The 21,883-nt window shown below is 50.7% G+C and overlaps 1 protein-coding gene across 1 annotated transcript; it reads right to left on the minus strand.

The window, feature by feature from the left end:
* Positions 1-714: 714 nt before the first annotated feature.
* LOC116947517 (protein FAM3C-like) lies at positions 715-20,971 on the minus strand. The gene is made up of 10 exons (XM_032963355.2): positions 20,768-20,971; positions 14,227-14,315; positions 13,419-13,529; positions 12,783-12,812; positions 11,700-11,820; positions 8,967-9,025; positions 6,859-6,909; positions 5,026-5,110; positions 3,232-3,358; positions 715-2,036 (listed from the first exon to the last, which is right to left on the minus strand). Exons 2-10 carry the CDS (start codon positions 14,237-14,239, stop codon positions 1,932-1,934), a joined length of 702 nt encoding a protein of 233 aa, XP_032819246.1. The 5' UTR covers positions 14,240-14,315; positions 20,768-20,971; the 3' UTR covers positions 715-1,931.
* Positions 20,972-21,883: the final 912 nt, after the last annotated feature.

Raw genomic sequence — 21,883 nt, forward strand, 5'->3', positions numbered from 1 at the left:
GTTTCAAATATATTAGAATTATCCAGACAATAACACTAGTTTGATTATTTTCTGGATTTTGATATTAGAATGAATATATACATATACTAATTATTTTTTAAAGATTAAAATAAAATTAAATGTGGTAAAAAAACACGTTTTTTCAACGCACACACTTTTAATTGTACTCAATTAATCAAATGTGATGTGCTGAATAAAAGTGGGTGGCTTGCATAAAGAAAATTAAACACATCGAAAGGAAACCACCCACTTTCATTCAGCACATCAAATTTGATATATTATGGGGTCAAAATTATTAATTTCATACTTTTGAGAGAAAATAAAAGTGCTTGCATTTAAAAACATGTTTTTAAAACATATTTTTGGCGACTGTACCACCTTATTGAATTGTGTTTCAACCGAGTACCCCCCTTGCCTGACCCAAATGGTTCAAAGAAAAATATGTATCAATATTGAACATCAATATTTTAACCAAATGTCCATTTTGTGAGGTACGCTAACTCGTAAGACAACATTGTTTATAATAATTGAGTTTATACAGATCTTATATATATATCGTTGTAGGCTACCACGTGGATTTAGATTGTATTGCTGTTAATTTATATTGGCAGATTCAAACGCGATTAATCACCAATGACTCCCATGTATGATATAATTTCACACGTTTATAAATCACCCCACGTACACGCTTGGGACATTGCCACGTTACCCCCCCCCCCCCCCCCCCAGGGTTTCCATGTAACCCCCGATTGAGAAGCACTGAATCGGAGAATGTGACAGCTGCTGTTGGAGAAACCCTAACTTGTTCACCTCGATCGAATTCACAAGCGTCCAGGAGGTTGTTCGTGAAGTCACAGGTAATAGCGACAGGTGAAATTACAATCCTCCGCGAACACGTTGACGGCCTCTTTGTCAATCCGCTGCTGGATGAGGGCCTCTACGCGATCACCGCATGGGCTGTGTGTGTGTCATTTGACACCTACTTCACCATGCTGGTCAATGCGGGTTGGTGATTAAGGTGAGGCTGAGGGACGGGAGGGTGGGAGGAGGAGGAAGAGGGCAAGGGGGGTGGGATATTGGGGTTTGAAGTTGACCAAACCTGAGAGATCTTCTCTTCACTTTCTGCTTACTATTCACGTTTATTTGGGTATTCGTAAAAATTCACCCGTGCATGCAGGCACGAGCCCCCCCCCCCCCCGCTGCCCCCATGCATGCGTACATCCAAGGACAAAGATCCCCGTAGAGATAATGGACTGTTGGGACAAGTGCTGTTAACGAGAACCTATGCATACACACAAAGACAAAGATCCCCCGTATAGCCTTTCACAGACTGTTGGGGGCAAGTGCTGTTAGCGAGCAGCACCTTGGAAGGCCGGCACGGTACACGAATGGGGAGGGTGGCCAACACCACGCCCGGCCGCCTTTATCTAGTGGGGAGCGGTAGTGTAGCGGTTAGCGCGCTGTGCTATGAACCTGGCGACCCGGGTTCGATTCCCGCTCACGGCCAACACCCGGTGACGATTATCTGAACCGGTCCCGGGCCTCCCCTAGGTCGACTCAGCCTCAAATTAGTACCTGGTGCGATGTGTAAACATCGCCACTAGGGAGACAAAGGCGGCCGGGCATGGTGTTGTCCACCCACCCCCTTGTGTGCCGTGCCGGCCTTCATAGGTGCACTTGCCCCAACAGTCTGTTAAGGCTATACGGGCTATACGGGCTATACGGGCTATACGGGGGATCTTTATCTTTGTGTGTGCATGCGTGTGTGCATGCGTGTGTGCATGCGTGTGTGTGCGCGTGTGTGTGTGCGCGTGTGTGTGTGCGCGCGTGTGTGTGCGCGCGTGTGTGTGTGCGCGTGCGTGTGTGTGCGTGTGTGTGTGTGTGTACGTGCGTGTGTGTGCGTGTGCACGTGCGTGTGTGTGCGTGTGCGTTCAGAGCGTCGCGCCACCGCTTTTCCTCAGCGGAATGCAGCCGTCGATCTCCACGCGTTCCGGCCAACCCTGGTACTTGTTCGTCTCCTGGTTGTTCTTCGTGTGCTACAAAAGGCAGGAGGGAAGGGAAGGAAGGACAGAGAACAAACCCCGCAAGTTTACTTTCAAGCACGAGGAGACACGAGGCGACACGAGGCGTGCGTGCGCTCACCTGGCCACCGCGACTCCCGCCGTGCTCTCGGGGAACTGTCACCTGGCTCAGCAAAAATCATCGACTCGAACCGAACTCGCATTTTTTGTTTCATTTTATTTTACCAGGTAAAGCCCACCGAGCTACACAGGCGACCTGGCTATGGCAAATGATTAGCGCGACGAAGCGGCTTATCTCGCGGCAAAAAAAGACTTCTAAATGCAAAGCCGGATGTGAACCCAGGATCTCAGCGGCGGTGCTTAGGCTCGGCGCTCTGTCCTCTGAGCCGCCTGGTCTCCTCTTCAGTGTGGCAATTCTTTAATCGGTCATCCTTGCAGCAGCAGCAGCAGCAGCCGCAACAGCGGCTTTTGACTGGCCATCGAACACCGCACCGAGCGCTTTCAGATGCTCTTCTGCGGCCGTCTGGATACGCTCTTCCTTCCGCTAGCAGGAATCCACTGGGGGCTGTGAACTTTGAATTCGTCTAAAGCAGGGGTGAGGAACCTTTTTTTTCCTACCAATGGCCACTTGTATATTTATAACATCATTCGCGGGCCATACAAAATTTTCAACATAAAAATTTGCCCGTTATATTCATAGTCCTGGTTCTTTCGGTAAAGTTGTTTCCCTTCTACGTGACTTTACCGAAAGAACCAAGAGTATGTTATATTCAGTCAAACATTTAATTAACTCGCCCCTAATGTGATGGCTGGAATTGCTTCTCTTTGGTAAGGCGTGTGATGATGTTAGCTGGTATTGATGATGTTGCTACTCGCAACTGCTTTTCCAGGTTTGCTCTCCTAGATTTATTGAATTTCGAGTCCCGCCTGCAGTTGCCTTGGCAGGGCCAGAGACCAAATTATTTCGCGGGGCCTCATACGGCCCGCGGGCCGGACGTTCCCCACCCCTGCTCTAGATTGACAAACTAATTTCTTTAGAACTTCTTTTTTGTGGTCAGTTTGTTGTCCTTCCCGCCCCCCCCCCCCCGGCACCTCCCGATGAGCGCGGTTGGCTACGTGCGGTGCGAAAGAAGTTCAACGTGCACGTGCACCTGACGTAAAAACAACCCTCGATAAAAATAGAAGAAAAAAAACCCCACCCCGAGCTTACCGCTTCGAACAGAGAGCTGTTCGCGTTGCCTTTCGTGCCCACGAAGACCCACGTGTCCCGGTAGGCGATGTTCTTTATAAAGCGGCTTCCCATCGCAGCAAACAAGTTGCGAGCTTCTGCGTTCAGCCTGCAAGGGGACACAGAGATCCGCCCAGCACGATGGCAGACGTGGGTTTATTAAACAGGGATGACCCACAAAAGGTCAGGACACATCGGGGTTATTTCATGTGTTTTAACACACACGGGGTCTCTGCGAGTCTTTGGGTCTCGGTGTGTCTATAGGTGTCTGTGTGATTCTATGGGTTTCTATACGAATCTATGGGTCTTCATATGAGTGAGTAGTGTATATGGGTCGCTATGCGAGTCTAAGGGCGGCACATGTGAGTCTACGGGCGCTGTATGAGTATTTGAAGTCTCTGTGAGACTTTCTCCCGATGAGCCTGCGGGTCTCTCTCCATGAGCCTACGTGCCTCTACGTGAGTACATGGGTCTATGTCTGAATCTGGACGTGCTAAATGGATGGCCCCGTACGTACGTACACACACACACGCACACAACGTACGCTGAACTTTCTTTCTATCGAGGATGAACCTGTTCAACGCGAGTGTTGCCTATCGCACGCGCAACAAAACCGGCACAACCCCAGAGTGAGAACAAAGCATTCCTTAGTTATTTTAAGACGAGCTGAAATCCAGTTTCCGCAAAGGCCGACGACCACTCTCACCGGCAGAGTCAGGGCCGGTGCTAGAGTTGCAAACCCTTCCGGGTCTGGCCGGGACGGTTGGCAACCCCAGTCGGTGGGCCCGCGCGTGCAGACGATTGCGCAATACAATTCTGCTGCCCCCCCCACCCTACTCCCCCCCCCAAGGAACCCCCGCCCTTCCACCACCTCCTCTTCCTCCCGTGAAACGGCGGGGACCCCGCGCTTTGCCTTCGTTCAGCAGATTGGGGAGGAGGAAGGGAGGCAGGGGGGAGGGGCACAGCAGCCTCGGTCCCCTGTTGCCAACTGCACCCACCGGTGCTCGCATTTAGCTGTCATGAAACTTGAATAATTGACGCTTAATGCCGAGGGCACCGTGGCTGCCGTTCCCCACCTTGCCACCGCCGCCCCCTTCCCCCCACCCGAGAATCCCCGCGCCCTCTGCGTCACGGGGGGACGTTAAAGATCCCGTGACGTCATCTGCAAGCGTTCGGCCAATCGCGTGCCGGTGTCAAAATCCAAATTTGCCACGTTTGAAAAAAAAGTTACACCGCAGATTAACTGCGATTGGAATTACAGGGACTCCTCTACTTACGTACGAGTTAGGTTCCAGAGGTCTGTTCGTAATTCGATTTATTCGTAAGTCCATCTTTACTCCTGTCGATTCCAAACGCGTTGTTACGGCATGTACACTAAACACGGGGAATGGCTTTACAAGTTGTATAATCTCCTGTAGAGACGTAGATGCCACTGATTCTTCACATTCTGCATATATAGATGCCAGCACCGCCATCCGTAGTGCGGCGGTTGAACTTACGACTCTCGGTCTGAACAGGAAACTGGACATACGGACAGGCTTGTTCGTATCTCTGAAAGTTCCTAAGTCGAACGTTCGTAAGTAGAGGAGTCCCCCGTGTACACACAGCAGCATTCACTGCGTCCTCGTGGCAGACTAAAGCCCCAAGGTCATCGCTCTTACAAATTAGACTATAATCCTGGTCTCTTGAGTTCTCGCCTGGCCAAACAATATCAACTTCAAACTCTGCGGCATTGAGCCCTGGGTGTGTACACAACTTGTTGGCCAAGGGACTTACTTGGAGGCTGGTTCATCAAACGAAGCAATCAGCAGCAAGGAGCCGTCCGTTACGATCTTCAGGAGGTTGATGAGCTCTGTGATATCTGAAAAAAAAGTTCGACATCCGCCGAGACGTTAACGTTAAGCCGGCGTGTTGGAGGTTTGTAGCCTTCGCACCTGTTAGGGGCCGTCCATAAATGACGTCACGCAATTTTGGACGATTTTTTTACCCCCCCCTCCTCCTCGTCACACGGCGTCACAAAAAATCAGACCCCCCCCCTCAAATATGACGTCACAAAGCTCTGCCCTCCCCCCCCAAAACAATATAAAACATGCTTCAATTCGTTTTAAACTATTGTCATTGTAGTGTGTATTTAAATGTGGTGCTGCACTCTGATGTTGTAGGAGGCAACATTTATAAAAAAGTCTACTTAATTAAATTTTCTTGCTGTGGTTTTCACGCCTGATGATGATTGCTTGTGTTGCAGTCGAAACGTCGTGAGAATTTTATTGTTTTATATTTTTATTTTTTAATTATTTTATTGTTTCTCTTCTTCGTGACTTTACCGAAAGAACCAAGAATATAAGTAGAACGTGTTGTCTATATTTATTTAAAGTTGCGCATTTTGATGTGACGTCACATTTCTCAAACCCCCCCCCCCTCGTCACACATCGTCATAAATGTCTGACCCCCCCCCTAGGTGCATGACGTCATTTATGGACGGCCCCTTACGCGAATTCGTGTCACCTTCAACACCACTGATGGCCGTCGACCAGGTGAAAATGGCCGTCGTTCTACTGTGAAAAAGAGCTTTGTAGCTCATCGGATTCCTCGAGCATAAGTAAATGTTCTGATTCTCAAATGCATATTCTGATTCTCAATCGAGGTGATGGTCAGGAGAGCTGAAATGCCGAAAACAGGACCTTGCATCGCTCAAAAAACGTTCGCACAAAGCCCTCTCGTGACTAGCAGACATCGGCATTTAGCTTCTGAACATATTGGCACGCTGCAAGAAAGAATCCCTGTGAATGTTGGACCAACGTTAGCGCAACGTTGGGATGGAACGTTTGCTTACTGTGTTATACAAAGGTCCACTGAAGCGGGTATGACTAAACAGCTTCCGAGATCCCTTCAAGCGGCTTCTCTGATCCACACGGATCAGGGAAGCCGCCGACTGCCTTCGCGGCGCTTGTCCGTGGTTATCTCCCGAGCCTCCCCGTTCCCGAAACCGCGCTCGTAAACAAAATTTTGTACGGAGCCGTGACGGTCATTCGCGCGATTCGCGCGAACCGTGGCCGGAGGTTGAACCGCACGCCACGTGACATCGCACGTCACGTGACATCGCACGTCACGTGACATCGCACGTCACGTGACATCGCAGCGGTGGCAGCTCGGCACTCTGAACCTTGGGGCCGCATTGATCCCTCATCGCCACTGGAAACCACCCTCAGCATCAATTAAAAGTGGCACCCAAATGTGTGAGATGAACCGTGGCAAAGCCATTGCAATCTCAGCCGACGAGATAGGCGCGTTTTCAATAAGACAAAAACCAGGTTCTTCGATGATGGTTTTTATTTTTTGTTACACCAGCGAGCTATTATGTTGTAGCAGTTTTGACATTCTGCTACAACATGGACTGTGTGGTCCATAGTTTGGGTGTGCTTGAGCACAGCCGTCCCGTGGCCTGTCTCTTAATTTTCCACTCATGAAGGAGATGCGCGCATTGACCTTGTGACCTTCTGATGCGTTTGAAGGTCACCCCGGCTACGACGTGGGCATGCAATTGCGATGTAGGCATGTAGCCGTGCACACAAGTGCATGTATTGAGATGCGTGGGCAGGCCAAACTTACCACCTTCGAACGTGTCAAACACTTCCGTGTGTATAACAGCGCCTGTTGCTCCTGTGCAACGAGAGGAATTTGTTTTCAAAGTTCAAAATGAGACGTGCAATTGGTTTGAACGCGATAGCAACGTCGTAGCCGCGGCACGCTAAAGGGGAAGGGGCAGCAGAGTCGAGGATGCAATGCGCGGGGAGAAGAGAGAGGAACGGGAGAGGGAAATGAGGCCGGGGCGGAAGTCGCCTCCCCCAAGACGGACAAAGAGGAGGGCACGGGCTCGAGATGAGCAGCAGGGAGAGAGGAGGAGGAGGAGCGCTGGTGCTGGAAGGGGAGGACGGGGAGATGGAATGATGTCGGGAGCTAGAGGGTGGTGGTGATGAGAGGCGAGGGAAGAAGAGAGGGAGGGAGAAGGTAGGAAGGAGCGAGCGAGAAGTGAGGTGCATGGGGAAGCAGTGTGTTTTCAGAATCAGAATATGTATTTATACTGGAGGAATCCGATGAGCAATAAAGCAATTTTTCACAGATGTCCTGTAGGGGCGAGTAATAACGTGACAACAACAAACAATATAAAACACGATAGGAGTGCAAAGTAGGAGGAAAGATAAACAAATCACTTTAAAGAAAATATACAATAAAAACTAAACTATATATTTTTTCTTACGAGGTAAAGCCCACTGAGCTATATATAGCTCTTTTTCAGAAGCGACCTTGCCACAAATGACCGCTCAACGAAGTGGCTCATCACGTGGGAGTTTATAGCAGCCAAATATTCGCCAGGGTCAGGATCGAAACGCATGTTCAGGGGGTAGTCACGCAGAAGGCACGTGACTTACGGCAGGCTTGCGCGAGATAGATATGTTTTAGTCCTCTTAAATTCTCAAGCGCAACTAGTGCAACGCGCGAGTTCATCATTACTTTCATCGTCAAACAATTTATTTATAACATTTTATTTATGAGCAGAGGAGAGCCTGCTGGGTTCTTATGTATAGTTTTTTTTAAACAAAGATCTCGGCTAAAAACAATAAAGTACGACGATTGTAACCTTTATTACAATCAACAAATGGTAATGGTGCAGCCCTGCAATTCCTTGCTCATCCCCACTGCTGGTGGAATAGCCTCCACTAGAGGGAGCTCTAGAGAGCCCCTCTCCAGGGAATTTTAGCCTCTACTTTTCCACACTGGCTGTACGTGTGAGTGCCCACACTTTACCCCACCACATGTGATTTACCGATCCACTAATTGTGGCGAACCCACGTGCACTACTGGGTGGTCAGAGGCGGTGGCAGTCGGGGGATTGAGAAACTTGCACCATTGTCTCAACTGCCAGCGCCAGGAGATGGAATCAAACCGGCGACCTCTGAAATTTTGTAAAAAAATGATCAAACTGTGGTTTATTTTAACAGGGTAAGGCCCACTGAGCTATATGGCTCTTTTTCAGATGCGACCTGGCCACAGATGATAGCGCAACGAAAGTGGATTATTAGGTAAAAATTTCGCAGATAAATGCAACAAACGGATGTTGTTTCTAAATGTGGAGGGAAAAACCGGAGAAGCCAGAGAAAACTTCACGCGACAACGGGGATAACATGCTACAGTATATAGGCGGCACGGCCGGGCTTGAACCCACAACCTCCTGCATACCAGGCGAGGTGGTTAACATCTCGCCACCGTGGTGCCTTTAAGTACAGCGAGTTGATGGTGTCATCATATTCACGTTTTTGTTATACTAATTTGGCTAAATGTCAGCGCTGAGAGTTTATATATCCATTTGGCTGCCATGTGACAAGTATCAATCCCACGTGTAAAGATAAGCAAAAAACCCCTCTTTTAATAACATTGTGACTGTCAAAAATATATATATAATTGGTGATGTTCCGGGCAATGGTTCTTCTTCATAACGCGTGGAGATAAACGCAAGGTGATTTAAAGAGATTTTCATAAGTATTTAAGTGAACATTTCTTGGGCTATTGGGAGATTTCCGAATGGATTCTTTGTCTCATAATAATGACGCTGATAGCGCACCAGGAATAAAATGCAGGGGGTGGACGTGGATTCGTTTTTGTCACGCATGAAAAATATAACAAATTAAGCATTATAATAACCAAATACGGCCACTTACCATTCACAACAGCAATGTTAAGTCCAAGCCCCACATTGTATAAGTCGCCATCCATAACTCTGCATACAGGGCAAAACAATATTCGGTCAGTCGATATAAATTACGGTCGTAATGTACTAAATGTGTTTTCAGTGCCCCAGCTGGACTGAAAATGTGCATGATCGCATGTGAATGTACACAATTCCCTGTCAGGTCTCGTGCCTTTTTCCTATAACATAGCGAAATGCAGGGCGCGTTGTCAATGTACTGCTGGATGAAGGACTTTTCACTGCTGTGTTATTCATGGGGGAGTATTTTTTGTTACCGTGCTTCACCACGCTACTCAGTGTGAGTTGAAGGCTAGGCAGGGTGGCCCAGCGCTGGTTCAGATATCACGTGGCTAACTCGCAGCCGTGACTAACTCGCCACCAATATCAGCCGTGGTTCACTCGCCACCGAAGTCAGCCATGGCAAACTCACCACCAATGACAGCCGTGGCTCACTCGCCACCAATGTCAGCCGTGGCTAACTCGCCACCGAAGTCAGCCGTGGCTAACTCGCCACCAATGTCAGCCGTGGCTAACTCGCCACCAATGTCAGCCGTGGCTAACTCGCCACCAATATCAGCCGTGGCTAACTCGCCACCAATGTCAGCCATGGCTAACTCGCCACCGAAGTCAGCCGTGGCTAACTCACCACCAATGTCAGCCGTGGCTAACTCGCCACCAATATCAGCCGTGGCTAACTCGCCACCAATATCAGCCGTGGCTAACTCGCCACCGAAGTCAGCCGTGGCTAACTCACCACCAATGCCAGCCATGGCTAACTCGCCACCAATGTCAGCCATGACTAGCTCACCACCAATGTCAGCCGTGGCTAACTCGCCACCAATGTCAGCCGTGGCTAACTCGCCACCAATGTCAGCCGTGGCTCACTCGCCACCAAAGTCAGCCATGGCAAACTCACCACCATCACTCGCCACCAATGTCAGCCGTGGCTAACTCGCCACCGAAGTCAGCCGTGGCTAACTCGCCACCGAAGTCAGCCGTGGTTAACTCGCCACCAATGTCAGCCGTGGCTAACTCGCGACCAATGTCAACCGTGGCTAACTCACCACCAATGTTAGCCGTGGCTAACTCGCCACCAATATCAGCCGTGGCTAACTCACCACCAATGTCAGCCGTGGCTAACTCACCACCGAAAACAGCCGTGGCTAACTCGCCACCAATGTCAGCCGTGGCTAGCTCGCCACCGAAAACAGCCGTGGCTAACTCGCCACCAATGTCAGCCGTGGCTAACTCGCCACCAAAATCAGCCGTGGCTAGCTCGCCACCGAAAACAGCCGTGGCTAACTCGCCACCAATGTCAGCCGTGGCTAACTCGCCACCAATGTCAGCCGTGGCTAACTCGCCACCAATATCAGCCATGGCTAACTCGTCACCGAAGTCAGGCATGGCTAACTCACCACCAATGTCAGCCGTGGCTAACTCGCCACCAATGTCAGCCGTGGCTAACTCGCCACCAATGTCAGCCGTGGCTCACTAGCCACCGAAGTCAGCCATGGCAAACTCACCACCAATGACAGCCGTGGCTCACTCGCCACCAATGTCAGCCGTGGCTAACTCGCCACCAATATCAGCCGTGGCTAACTCGCCACCGAAGTCAGCCATGACTAACTCACCATCAATGTCAGCCGTGGCTAACTCGCCACCAATGTCAGCCGTGGCTAACTCGCCACCAATGTCAGCCGTGGCTCACTCGCCACCGAAGTCAGCCATGGCAAACTCACCACCAATGACAGCCATGGCTCACTCGCCACCAATGTCAGCTGTGGCTAACTCGCCACCAATGTCAGCCGTAGCTAACTCGCCACCAAAAACAGCCGTGGCTAACTCGCCACCAATATCAGCCGTGGCTAACTCGCCACCAAAAACAGCCGTGGCTAACTCGCCACCAATATCAGCCGTGGCTAACTCGCCACCAAAAACAGCCGTGGCTAACTCGCCACCAAAAACAGCCGTGGCTAACTCGCCACCAATGTCAGCTGTGGCTAACTCACCATCAATGTCAGCCGTGGCTAACTCGCCACCAATGTCAGCCGTGGCTAACTAGCCACCAATGTCAGCCGTGGCTAACTCGCCACCAATATCAGCCGTGGCTAACTCGCCACCAATGTCAGCCGTGGCTAACTCACCACCAATGTCAGCCGTGGCTAACTAGCCACCAATGTCAGTCGTGGCTAACTCGCCACCATAATCAGCCGTGGCTAACTCGCCACCAATATCAGCCGTGGCTAACTCGCCACCAATGTCAGCCGTGGCTAACTCACCACCAATGTCAGCCGTGGCTAACTAGCCACCAATGTCAGCCGTGGCTAACTCGCCACCATAATCAGCCGTGGCTAACTCGCCACCAATGTCAGCCGTGGCTAACTCGCCACCAATGTCAGCCGTGGCTAACTCGCCACTGCACAGCACCTCGGTGGTTGTCATTTTGAACACGCGCGACTAACAGTCGAGCTTTCCGGCACATCGTCCGACGTTCTGCTCCTCGTTCTGGGAGCTTCTTTAGGAACCCGAATCGCGGTCGGCGCACACGGAGCGAAAACGTCGGACTCCGTCACAGAAAACGGCGCACTCGCACGCGGACGCGCTCACCACGGCCACCACCACCACAACCCACAAACCAACCATTGCGGAGAGAGCCGCCGTGGTCGCACGGGAGACCGAGTCCCTACGGGGCGGTACGACTCACGTTCGATTCTCGATGCAAATGTGGGGCCCGATGAAGGTGTTCTCTCCGCTCGCCATCCTGAACGCCAGGTGGCCTAGCGGGCACGCCTCTGCTCTCCCGCACTTGCCCTTCGTCGTTGCCGCTGCACGCAACGGCAACCGGGAGCATGGATATGGCGGTCGCGTCAAGTTAATTTTACACGATGCGATGAATTTCCTACGATGTGATGATTTCAGAGTCTCGTAACGTTTGTTTTTACTGCATGTCACAATTGTGCTGTACGGTGTTTGTGCTGTGCTGTACTTCCAGTACGAATTAAGGTTACCGTACTTGAGAATCAGTTTTAATTACCAGCGGCTAAAACCCAGATTCGAACCCAGGGTCTTAGCGGTGTAGACTCAATGCTCTGACCCTTGTGCCACCAATCCAGCACCCACCCACCCACCCAGCCACCTACCCAGCCACCCAACCACCTAGCCACCCACCCATTCAGCCACCCAGCCACCCACCCACTCAGCCACCCAACCACCCACCCAGCCACCCACCCAGCCACCCACCCAACCACCCACCCAGCTATCCACCCACCAAACCACCCAGCCACCCAGCCACCCAGCCACCCAGCCACAAACCCAGCCACCCACCCACCCAGCCACCCTCCTATCCACCCACCCACCCGGCCACAAATCCACCCAGGCACCCAGTCACCCAGCCACACATCCACACAGCCACTCAGCCACACATCCACACATCCACACAGCCACACATCCACCCAGCTACACAGCCACACATCCACCCAGCTACACATCCACACATCCACACAGCCACACATCCACCCAGCTACACATCCACACATCCACCCAGCCACACATCCACACATCCACCCAGCCACACATCCACAGTCACACATCCACACATCCACACATCCACCCAGCCACACATCGACACAGTAGCACATCCACACATCCACCCAGACTCCCATCCACACAACCACCCAGTCACACATCCAGACATTCAGCCACCCACCCATCCACCCAGTCATCCATCCACACAGCCACCTTCCCATGTGATGTGTTCATGAGGAGCCTATCAGTCACACATACAAACCTGGCACTGTGAAGGTAGCTTCAACGTTATCTGCAGTCCACACACAAAAGAGCAATAAGAAATGTCGATTAACGTTCTAAAGGCTACATCATAAAAAAAATAATGAAAGTCCATGATACATGATGCATTCAAGTTTGTGTGTAAAAGTAGAATGGTTGGTTGTGTACATATCGAAAGAGGTTCAACATACACACGTACATATACAATTCATGAATATGAGCTCCACATGATACGGTCACGTTACATCTGAGTTAATGGTGTTAACAAAACCGTAAAAGTCAGCAAAAATAACCTCGAAGCAAAACAAAAGTGCCGGTAATACAAAATATAAAAATATTGTTTCATGAAATCACAATCCAAATCGCCCCCCCCCCCCATTTTTCCTTGAAATCGTTGGGGGGCGAGGGGTGGGGGCGAAGGGGGGGCGAGTGGGGGGGGGGTCAGGTAATCGTTACACGAATTGGTTCTGGTTCGGCACGGCGACCAGCCAATGGAAAACCACCCCCCATGAGTGTCAGTACGTACGTATGTACTGTGCGTATGTTGAACTTCTTTCGCACCGTACGTAGTGAAACCACGCCACTCAAAGAACGGGCCTGCGTGTCTCTTGTTGCGAAGGGACACCTGGAGTCTTACCTTTGGAGAAGACGTCCCAAATCCTCCGTTCCAGTTTGAGCTCTATCGTGCTGTTCACCCAGTAAACGCCGACGATAAATAAGACTCCGATCACCGACACTTTGAAGATTACTGCCACCAAGAGAGGGCATAACAAAATTACCGAGAGCAAATTTTTTTTTACGGGATGCCGCTGTCTACGAACATATGTAGGTAGAACTTCTTTCGCACCGTACGTAGCCAACCGTGCTCATCGAAGGTGCGGGGTAAGGACGAAATGAAAACGAAACTGGTGAGCAGCGCACGGGACTTGCAATCCAGAGGTCACTGGTTTGATATGATTTCCCGGCGTGGCAGTTGAAACCGTGGTGCAAGTTTATTTAAAGCCCCCATGGCTCCACCCCCGCATCCACACAAAATCGTGCATCCATTACGATGTTGTGTGGACGCGCCGACGTCAGATCGGCGTGTTGGTGATTACAAGGCCGTGAGGTCTCGCGGCCTCCCATCGTTGTTATTGAGCTGATCTGGCCCGTGCCTTCCAATCACTCCAGCCCAGGTGCCCGCATCATCACAACCCTCTGGGGCATTGAAGTGACCCAACAACAAAATGACTCGCGCCCGAGGGGCCACTTGAGCCAGCCCCCTGAATAAAGCCCACGCAGAACATGGGGAGAGAACACACAACATCCAAACTCCACACAGAGACGGGAGAGAGTGACGAGACCGAGCCAGGGAATCGAACCCAGGCACTTGTCGCTGTGATGCACGAACGTTATGCCACCACCGCCACCGCGCCAAACTCGTTGCACGTGGGCATGCCAGTTACCGTCGCCTCTCATCGTCGCTGCTCGGGCGTGCCACGTGGACGCTTTGTGATGAGCACGATGTTCGGACTTCACCGCACTTGAGGACAATCTGCAATACGTGAACGGCAAAAGTTACCATTCGATCGACGTGAAATAAAGCGCCTTGCGTTTCTATGAAATATCCTTCCATGTTCCTAGCCCCCCCCCCTCCCACCAGCATTCTGGCACTCGCTACTGCGAGGAGAACACGTGCCTGTGTTTCACGAGACAAAGATCCCTTAGCGGACGTTTGGGGCAAGTGCTGTTAGCGAGCACCTATGAAGGTCAGCGCGGCACAATATAGGGGGTGGGTGGCCAGCGCCACACCTGGCCGTCTTTGTCTCCCCAGCGTGTACACACCGCACCAGGTACTCATTTGAGGCTGAGTCGACCTAGGTGAGACCCAGGACCGGTTCAAATAATCGTAGTCTGCTCATGTTCATGACCTCACCTCCGATTAACACAGTGTAAAAGAAGTTCAACATACATACATACATACTCAAAGACACACAAAGGTCGCCCGCATATCCTTAAATAGACTGCTGGGGCAAGTGCCATAAGCAAGCACAACATTGACATCATGACAATGTTAGATTTAAAGCTTTCGTGACTGCTAGGATCCATACTCTTTGGTTCTATTGGGTAAAGTCACGTAGGTGAAAATAAAATAACAAAAAATCACGACGTTTCGGGTTCATTGGGCAGTGCGCCAACCACTGCGACGCCACTCCCACTCAATAGACGTGTGTGATTATAATTCCGAATGAACGCACTATATAATAATGTAGAGAGATATATGTATAGCAAGGCTGGTGAGTCAGACGTCTTCCGTGAGACCTGCTGTTCCAAGGGGCTGGCTGAAGTGGCCCCTCGGGATCGAGTCATTTTGTTGTTGGGTCACTTCAATGCCCCAGTGGGTTGTGATGTTGCGGGCACCTGGGCTGGAGTGATTGGAAGGCACGGGCCAGATCAGCTCAATAACAACGATGTGAGGCCGCGAGACGTCACGCCTTGTAATCACCAACACGCCGATATCGACATCGGCGCGTCCACACAACATCGTAATTGATGCACGATTTTGTGTGGATGCTGCGGGGTGGAGGGAGTGGGTGGTGGTGTTTGACCATACTTCACCACACTCATGAATGTGGCTTTGGTGAAGTGGGAAAAGTGGGGGGGGGGGGGGGGGGGGCAAGGAAGGATCGGTTTCCTAAAAATGTCTCTACTTTTTCCCTCGCCACTGGAGAAGATGCCAATCCTGTCAGTCGGGTCCTCCCCCCCCCCAATTCAGGTTTCACGGCTCGCAAAGTGGTGCGCTGCTTAACTACTGCGGCGTCACCGCTTCTCGACCGCAACTCGACGATCCCGTCCCACCACCACCACGCGACCCAAACACCCACGTGGGCTTTGCCGGAGGGCTACGACACATGTATACTTAACGCGATCTAAGGCCTAAAAAAACGTTATTATGGATAATATTGGAACTCGCAAGCCTGCGTGTCAAACGAACTCGCGACAACGAAGTAAGGAGGTGTAAATCCGTGACGAGTCGCATCTGCGGGTGTTTTTTGCTGCTGCTGCTGCTTGCTTGCATCGGAAATGTCCCGCGGACTATTGCCAAGGAAGGGCGGTCGGTCTTCCGCACATTGGTTACTCAAAATATTTGCACCGTGCAATAACGCACCCCGCAAAAAAAAATAATTCATTATCGGCAATTATCGATGACTGGAAATCTCACAAAGGCGTGCTTCGGTGCGCGCGAACACGCACGGACGCGTCTCCGTCGGCAGTACAGCAACGACGTTCACGAGCGCTGTACACACAATGTCGAGGCAGGCCTTTTGCCAATCCACTGCTGAATGACGATAGCCCCGCGTCGCGCCGTGCCTTGGGGATTGTGTGAGCAGACATCAATAAAGGGCGGGAAGGGCTTGTGTTGAGGTGAGGTGTGGCGTGGTTCAAGTGAGGTGTGGTGGGTCAAGTGAGGTTTCGGTGTGGATAGTGAGGCGAGATGAGATCACTCCGGAGGTCTGTTTCGCGTGCCCTACATACGAGTTGAGGGTAGACATTTTGCCCTCCCGTACGTCCAACTGTGTCAAGCTGAACGAAACGCACTCTGCCGTCACATCCTGCTCCGTGAAGCCATATCGGTTGCACAGTCAACATCCAAAATGCCGCCAGTGACTCTGCGACTCACTCCAAAAAGTCCACAGTGGGTAACCTTCCCTCCTTCTCCATCCTGCGCGCAATCTGCCACCCGTCACAAACTTCCTCCTGATTATCCAGCGTGGCCCAAAAGTCACGACACATGCGGGCTATTTAGTTTATTTTAAACACTCGCATTAAAACATTGAAGTCGTGTATTTTTTTTAAGTTAACATCTAATTTAATATTCATCATTACTATTTATTTGCTGCTAGCCAAGCACCCCGTCGTGTGCCGTGCTGGCCTTCATAGGCGCTCGCTACCAGCACTTGCCCCAAAAGTGTGTTCAGGTTATACGGGGGATCTTTGCCTTTGTTACGTCGAAGAATTTGGAGAGAGATGGTGGCGACGTTTACACACCGCACCAGCCACTAGTTTGAGGCCGAGTCAATCTAGGGGAGCCCCAGGACCGGTTAAGATCATCGAACTCGGGTCGCCGCGTTCGAAGCGCAGCGCGCGAGCCACTGCGCCACCGCTCCCCTTTGCGCCGTAGCGAATCCACCCAGGCACCTGCTGCACCACGAACCGATTGCATCGCTCCGTCTCCATGTGTCGACTGTCCTCTCGGATGCATTTCCATTTCTTGGCTGCCACTCCCTGACCACCCTTCACCGTCGAGCCACGACGTGTCCTGGCTCAAGCCCCGCCCACTTTTCTCAATCGTTTGGATGACGCAATTAACCCGCACGTGTTCTCCAAACCCGTGAGTTCCTCTCTCTGCCTCGCAGTCATTCGTATCGTTAATTTAAAAAAAAACCCCGCTGTGGTCTGCGGTCCTTCAACGGAGGGACAGCAAAAGGACACGAACTTTTTCTCTCTCTCTCTCTGTTTCTCTCTGCTGAAGCCCCTCTCGTCGTGGCCAGCAGACCTCAGACATTGGCATCGAGCTCCTGAACAACACACTGCTGCCATCGTACGCAAGAGGTTGAGTGGTGTAACGCCACGCATACGTCTGCTGCCTGCTTATGTGCACACTTTCACGTCTTTATTTCCCATTAAGCCCAATTGTGTTTCTTCTAAAGCACGTCAAAGCGAGTAGTAGGCGCTCACTGAAAACCTCCTTAAGGCACACTGTGGTATTGTTAATATCCATCAACCTTTTAAAATCAAGTCACGTGCTATTATTAATAGCACCAATGCAGTCTCTCGTGCGCCTAGGGAGTGGCTCAATGGGGAATAATCATAATGTGAACTGCTGGCCATCAATAAAAAAATACTCAACAGATTCGTCAATATAACACACTGTTGGCCTTAAATATGTAATATATATGATAGGCAACGTTTCAGAAAACCGCCCTTCTTCATAGCACACGACTATTTCGCGGTAGATACCGATGCAGTCTGTCAGCTGGCAACCAACGCGGTTGGATGTCTCAAAAACCCAGACGTCGATTCCGAACTTTTGTTTGCCGTGAACAATGAGAGAGTTGCCCACTCCTGCAACACGCCAAAGGCAAGAAGGATGATAATTGCACACCAAATCGCTGGCATCCTGCTGCAGTTGCTGAGCAGCCAGACTCGAGAAATTTTAAATATGAAACTTGCCGATTGCACACATGAAAACAAATACCTGTCCCGTGAGGTCGATGAGACTATTTAGAGATGGACTGAAAAGATCCAAAACATAATTTGACCTCCTTTGCCAATACCAAAATATGTTTGGTTACCATAAAAAGAGGAAAAACCCCTATTCTTATATTTTGGTACTAGCAAAGGAGGTCCCATGATGTAGATGCTCACCCCGAGCTCTCATTACTCTGATAGTGGCATTGCCTTTGTGCTGTTCGGCTTTTGGCGTCCTCTAGTCTAGCACAGTTTGAGACGAGGCTCAAAAGAAAGCTGTCTCTGATGTGGACCAATCAGTTTCAAGGACAATGCACGTATTATCAGAGTATGTTTTTTGTTTTCATTCTGACCACAAGTATTGTGGTTAATGTACACATGATTCCTTGTAAAAGGTTTCAGTTTTTTGCCAGAAAAAAAGAGGAAAAAACCCTATTCTTAGATCCAAAACAGTCAATTGCCATTCGATCAGCTTATACGCGACTACAAGGCGCTCCGGAAAGTAAGACGCACCTCAAACTTTATGCCCTGCGCGAATAAAGTTGTACAAAATCTGTCGCACACACAAACCTACCGGATTATAAGACGCAGCTCAATAGAGTTGGAGACATCTGGTCACACACACACGAACCTACCCAAGTATAAGACGCAGCTCAATAAAGTTGTACAAATTTGGGTCACACACCCACGAACATACCGGATTACAAGACGCAGCTTAATAAAGTTGTGGACATCTGGTCACACACACGAGCCTACCGGATTATGAGTTGCACCTCAATAAATTTGTACAAATCTGGGTCATACACCCACGAACCTACCGGCTTATAAGACGCACCTCAATAAAGTTGTACAAATCTGGCCACACACACACGCACCTACCGGATTATAAGACGCAGCTCAATGAAGTACAAACTGGTCACACGCGCATCTACCGGATTATAAGACGCACCTAAATAATAACAGTAATACATTAGTTTTTTAAGTGTTTATCAAAAAAGAAATAAAAAAGCGCTTTGAGCAATTACGCAGCACTACTACGGCCACGTGGGAGGCAGTCTTAGAATTTTTTTTATTTTTTATTTTACTAGGTAAGGCCCACTGACCTATATAGCTCTTCATTTTCAGAAGCGACCTGGCCACAAATGATAGCTCAACGAAGTGGCTTATCACGGGGAAATGTATAGTAGGGGTTCGGAAACCAACAAAACACGAAGAGCGATATTTTTTTTTAATTTGGTAAAAAGCCCCTAAATATTTCAAGAGCCGCATTGCACTGTGGTGAAGACGAGACGGTGGGATCCTTCATGAACAACGCCACGAAGCGGTCCTTAAAGGGCCGTAAGCGGCTCTGGAGTCGCGGGTTTATCGACCCTCTGCTCTAAACGCGTGGAGGGAAAAACCAGAGGACCCGGAGAAAAATCCACGCGACCACGGGGAGAGAGGGAGACACGCAAACTCCAAATATACAGCAGCAGGCATCGTCAGGGTCGGGATCGAACGCACGACTTTCTGTATACCAGGCGAGGTTGTTAACGTATCCCTGCCACCGTAATGATGATGAGAGAGAGAGACACGCAAACTCCAAATATACAGCAGCAGGCATCGTCAGGGTCGGGATCGAACGCACGACTTCCTGTATACCAGGCGAGGTTGTTAACGTCTCCCTGCCACCGTAATGATGATGAGAGAGAGACACGCAAACTCCAAATATACAGCAGCAGGCATCGTCAGGGTCGGGATCGAACCCACGACTTCCTGTATACCAGGCGAGGTTGTTAACATCTCCCTGCCACCGTAATGATGATGATGAGAGGGAGAGACACGCAAACTCCAAATATACAGCAGCAGGCGTCAGGGTCGGGATCGAACGCACGACTTCCTGTATACCAGGCGAGGTAGTTAAAATTTCGCCACCGTAGCGCCCCAGGTCGTACGGCTAAGAGAGAGAGAGAGAAACGTGTAGGAGCAAGTAACACATACGGGGGTTGTGGCGAGGAAGCGAAGAACCAAAAGCAGCAGGAGGAAAATAAATACGTAAAAAAACCGATGCGAGTTTTGAGCCGTGCCTTGAAGACATCAAGAACAGACGCTCGGTCAGGGAGAAGACGCGTGGGGGGTAAGGGGGAGTTGCATTGACACGGGGCGGGGGAGCCTCGAGGCGAGCACGGACGCGCGGGCAACCCCGTGCGAGTCGGAAGACGCGTCTTTGGGACGCAGAGGAACGAATGTCTTGATCCGAGACGAGCAGTAGGTTACGAGATTATGAGCGAGGGTGCGATAGTGCACGCATACAGGTCGGCGCGAGCGCTCTTAATGAGTTGTACAAAGTCTGGTGACACGCAACGATAGACAAAGATCCCCCGTATAGCCTTAACAGATTGTAGGGGCAAGTGCTGTTGGCGAGCACCTATGAAGGCCGGAACGGTACACGAGGGGGTGGGTGGCCAGCACCACGCCCGACCGCCTTAGTCTCCCCAGTGGCAATGTTTTTACCCACCGCACCAGGTACTCGTTTGAGGCTGAGTCGACCTAGGGAAGGCCCAGGACCGGTTCAGATAATCGTCACTGGTGTTGGCCGTGAGCGGGAATCGAACCCGGGTCGTCAGGTTCATAGCGCAGCGCGCTAACCGCTACACTACCGGAATATAAGACGCCCCTCCCCAAAGTTTGCTTGAAATTACAGGGGGACCCCCCCCCCCCCAACACTTGTCTTACAATCCGCGGCCGACGCTACCACAAATGCGCGTTCCATACCTCACGAGTCTTCCTTTCCACCCCCACAACGTTTCACGCTCGGTCGCCGTGTCGCATTCTAATCCTCTCTCACTCCCGCGACTCAAACCGGCTTGGACAGCCGAGTAACACCGAACGAGACCACACGGCACCGCCTATTGGGGGCTGGTTTTCTCGATACCCGGGAGGTTTCCGCAACCGCTAAATATTCATGGGTCTTCCTTCGGATCGTCCGCGGTTACCTCGTTAGTTACCGTGGCCGTGGTAACATCTTCCCCTTACCCCATGAGGGGTGGTGCTAGGCAAAAGCACCTCCCCCCCCCCCCCCCAAATAAACACAACAGTGTTAGGACCCCGCCAGATGCTCAAGGGGGCCCTAGATTCTCATCTCTGTTCTGTGCGCATCTTGCCCCATCCACTGGTGGCTAAAACGTCTCTCTACCCTCCCATCCACGCTGTAACACTCATGGGGAGGTGGGTTTAACCATACTTCACCACAACGAAGAGTGTGGGGCAGAGGAGGGAAGGGTGAGCCCAGGACCGGTTCCGATATCGCTTGTTAGGAATTAAATTGAGATCGCCACGTTGCTCGCTCGAGGAGGTGAACCAATTTTTTGCCACCACTCACTCCATGCAACAAATAAATACAGGTTTCTCTCGCGTTGTGCGGTAGCAGATGCGTTCTAAAAAAAACAAAAGGCGGCGCAAAGCGAAACTGCACGAGACAGCTACCTGCCAAGTAGCGCATACAGTACACACACGCACACAATGTTGCCCCAAGTGCGACCGTATAGCCGCACAAGTGAATTCAAGCGAATTTTGAGTTAGAAATAAGCGAAATCGCACAAACCGAACCCGCACGATGAGCGGGAAACCTGTACAATGAAATCAGTTCTTACAAAAGCTGCACGCATTACAAGCAGCATGTGCGAAATGAGTGTTATTTACCCCCCTAGGCTTTACTGAGAAAATAAAAAAAATCTCAAGACTGCCTGAAAATAAATGTTTTGATAAATATTTATAGTTGTTAAATGTGCACCACTGCCAACGCAGCATCACCAAATCGTTTGCCAAGCGAAGTAAAGTCACGTCCAATGTATGAGTGCAACTTCACAAGATGGTGCTCGTTTTATTGAC

Source organism: Petromyzon marinus, chromosome 30, assembly GCF_048934315.1.
Source record: "Petromyzon marinus isolate PM22_M1 ecotype Great Lakes invasive population chromosome 30, UKy_Petmar_22M1.pri1.0, whole genome shotgun sequence".
In the NCBI taxonomy this organism is placed as follows: domain Eukaryota; kingdom Metazoa; phylum Chordata; class Hyperoartia; order Petromyzontiformes; family Petromyzontidae; genus Petromyzon; species Petromyzon marinus.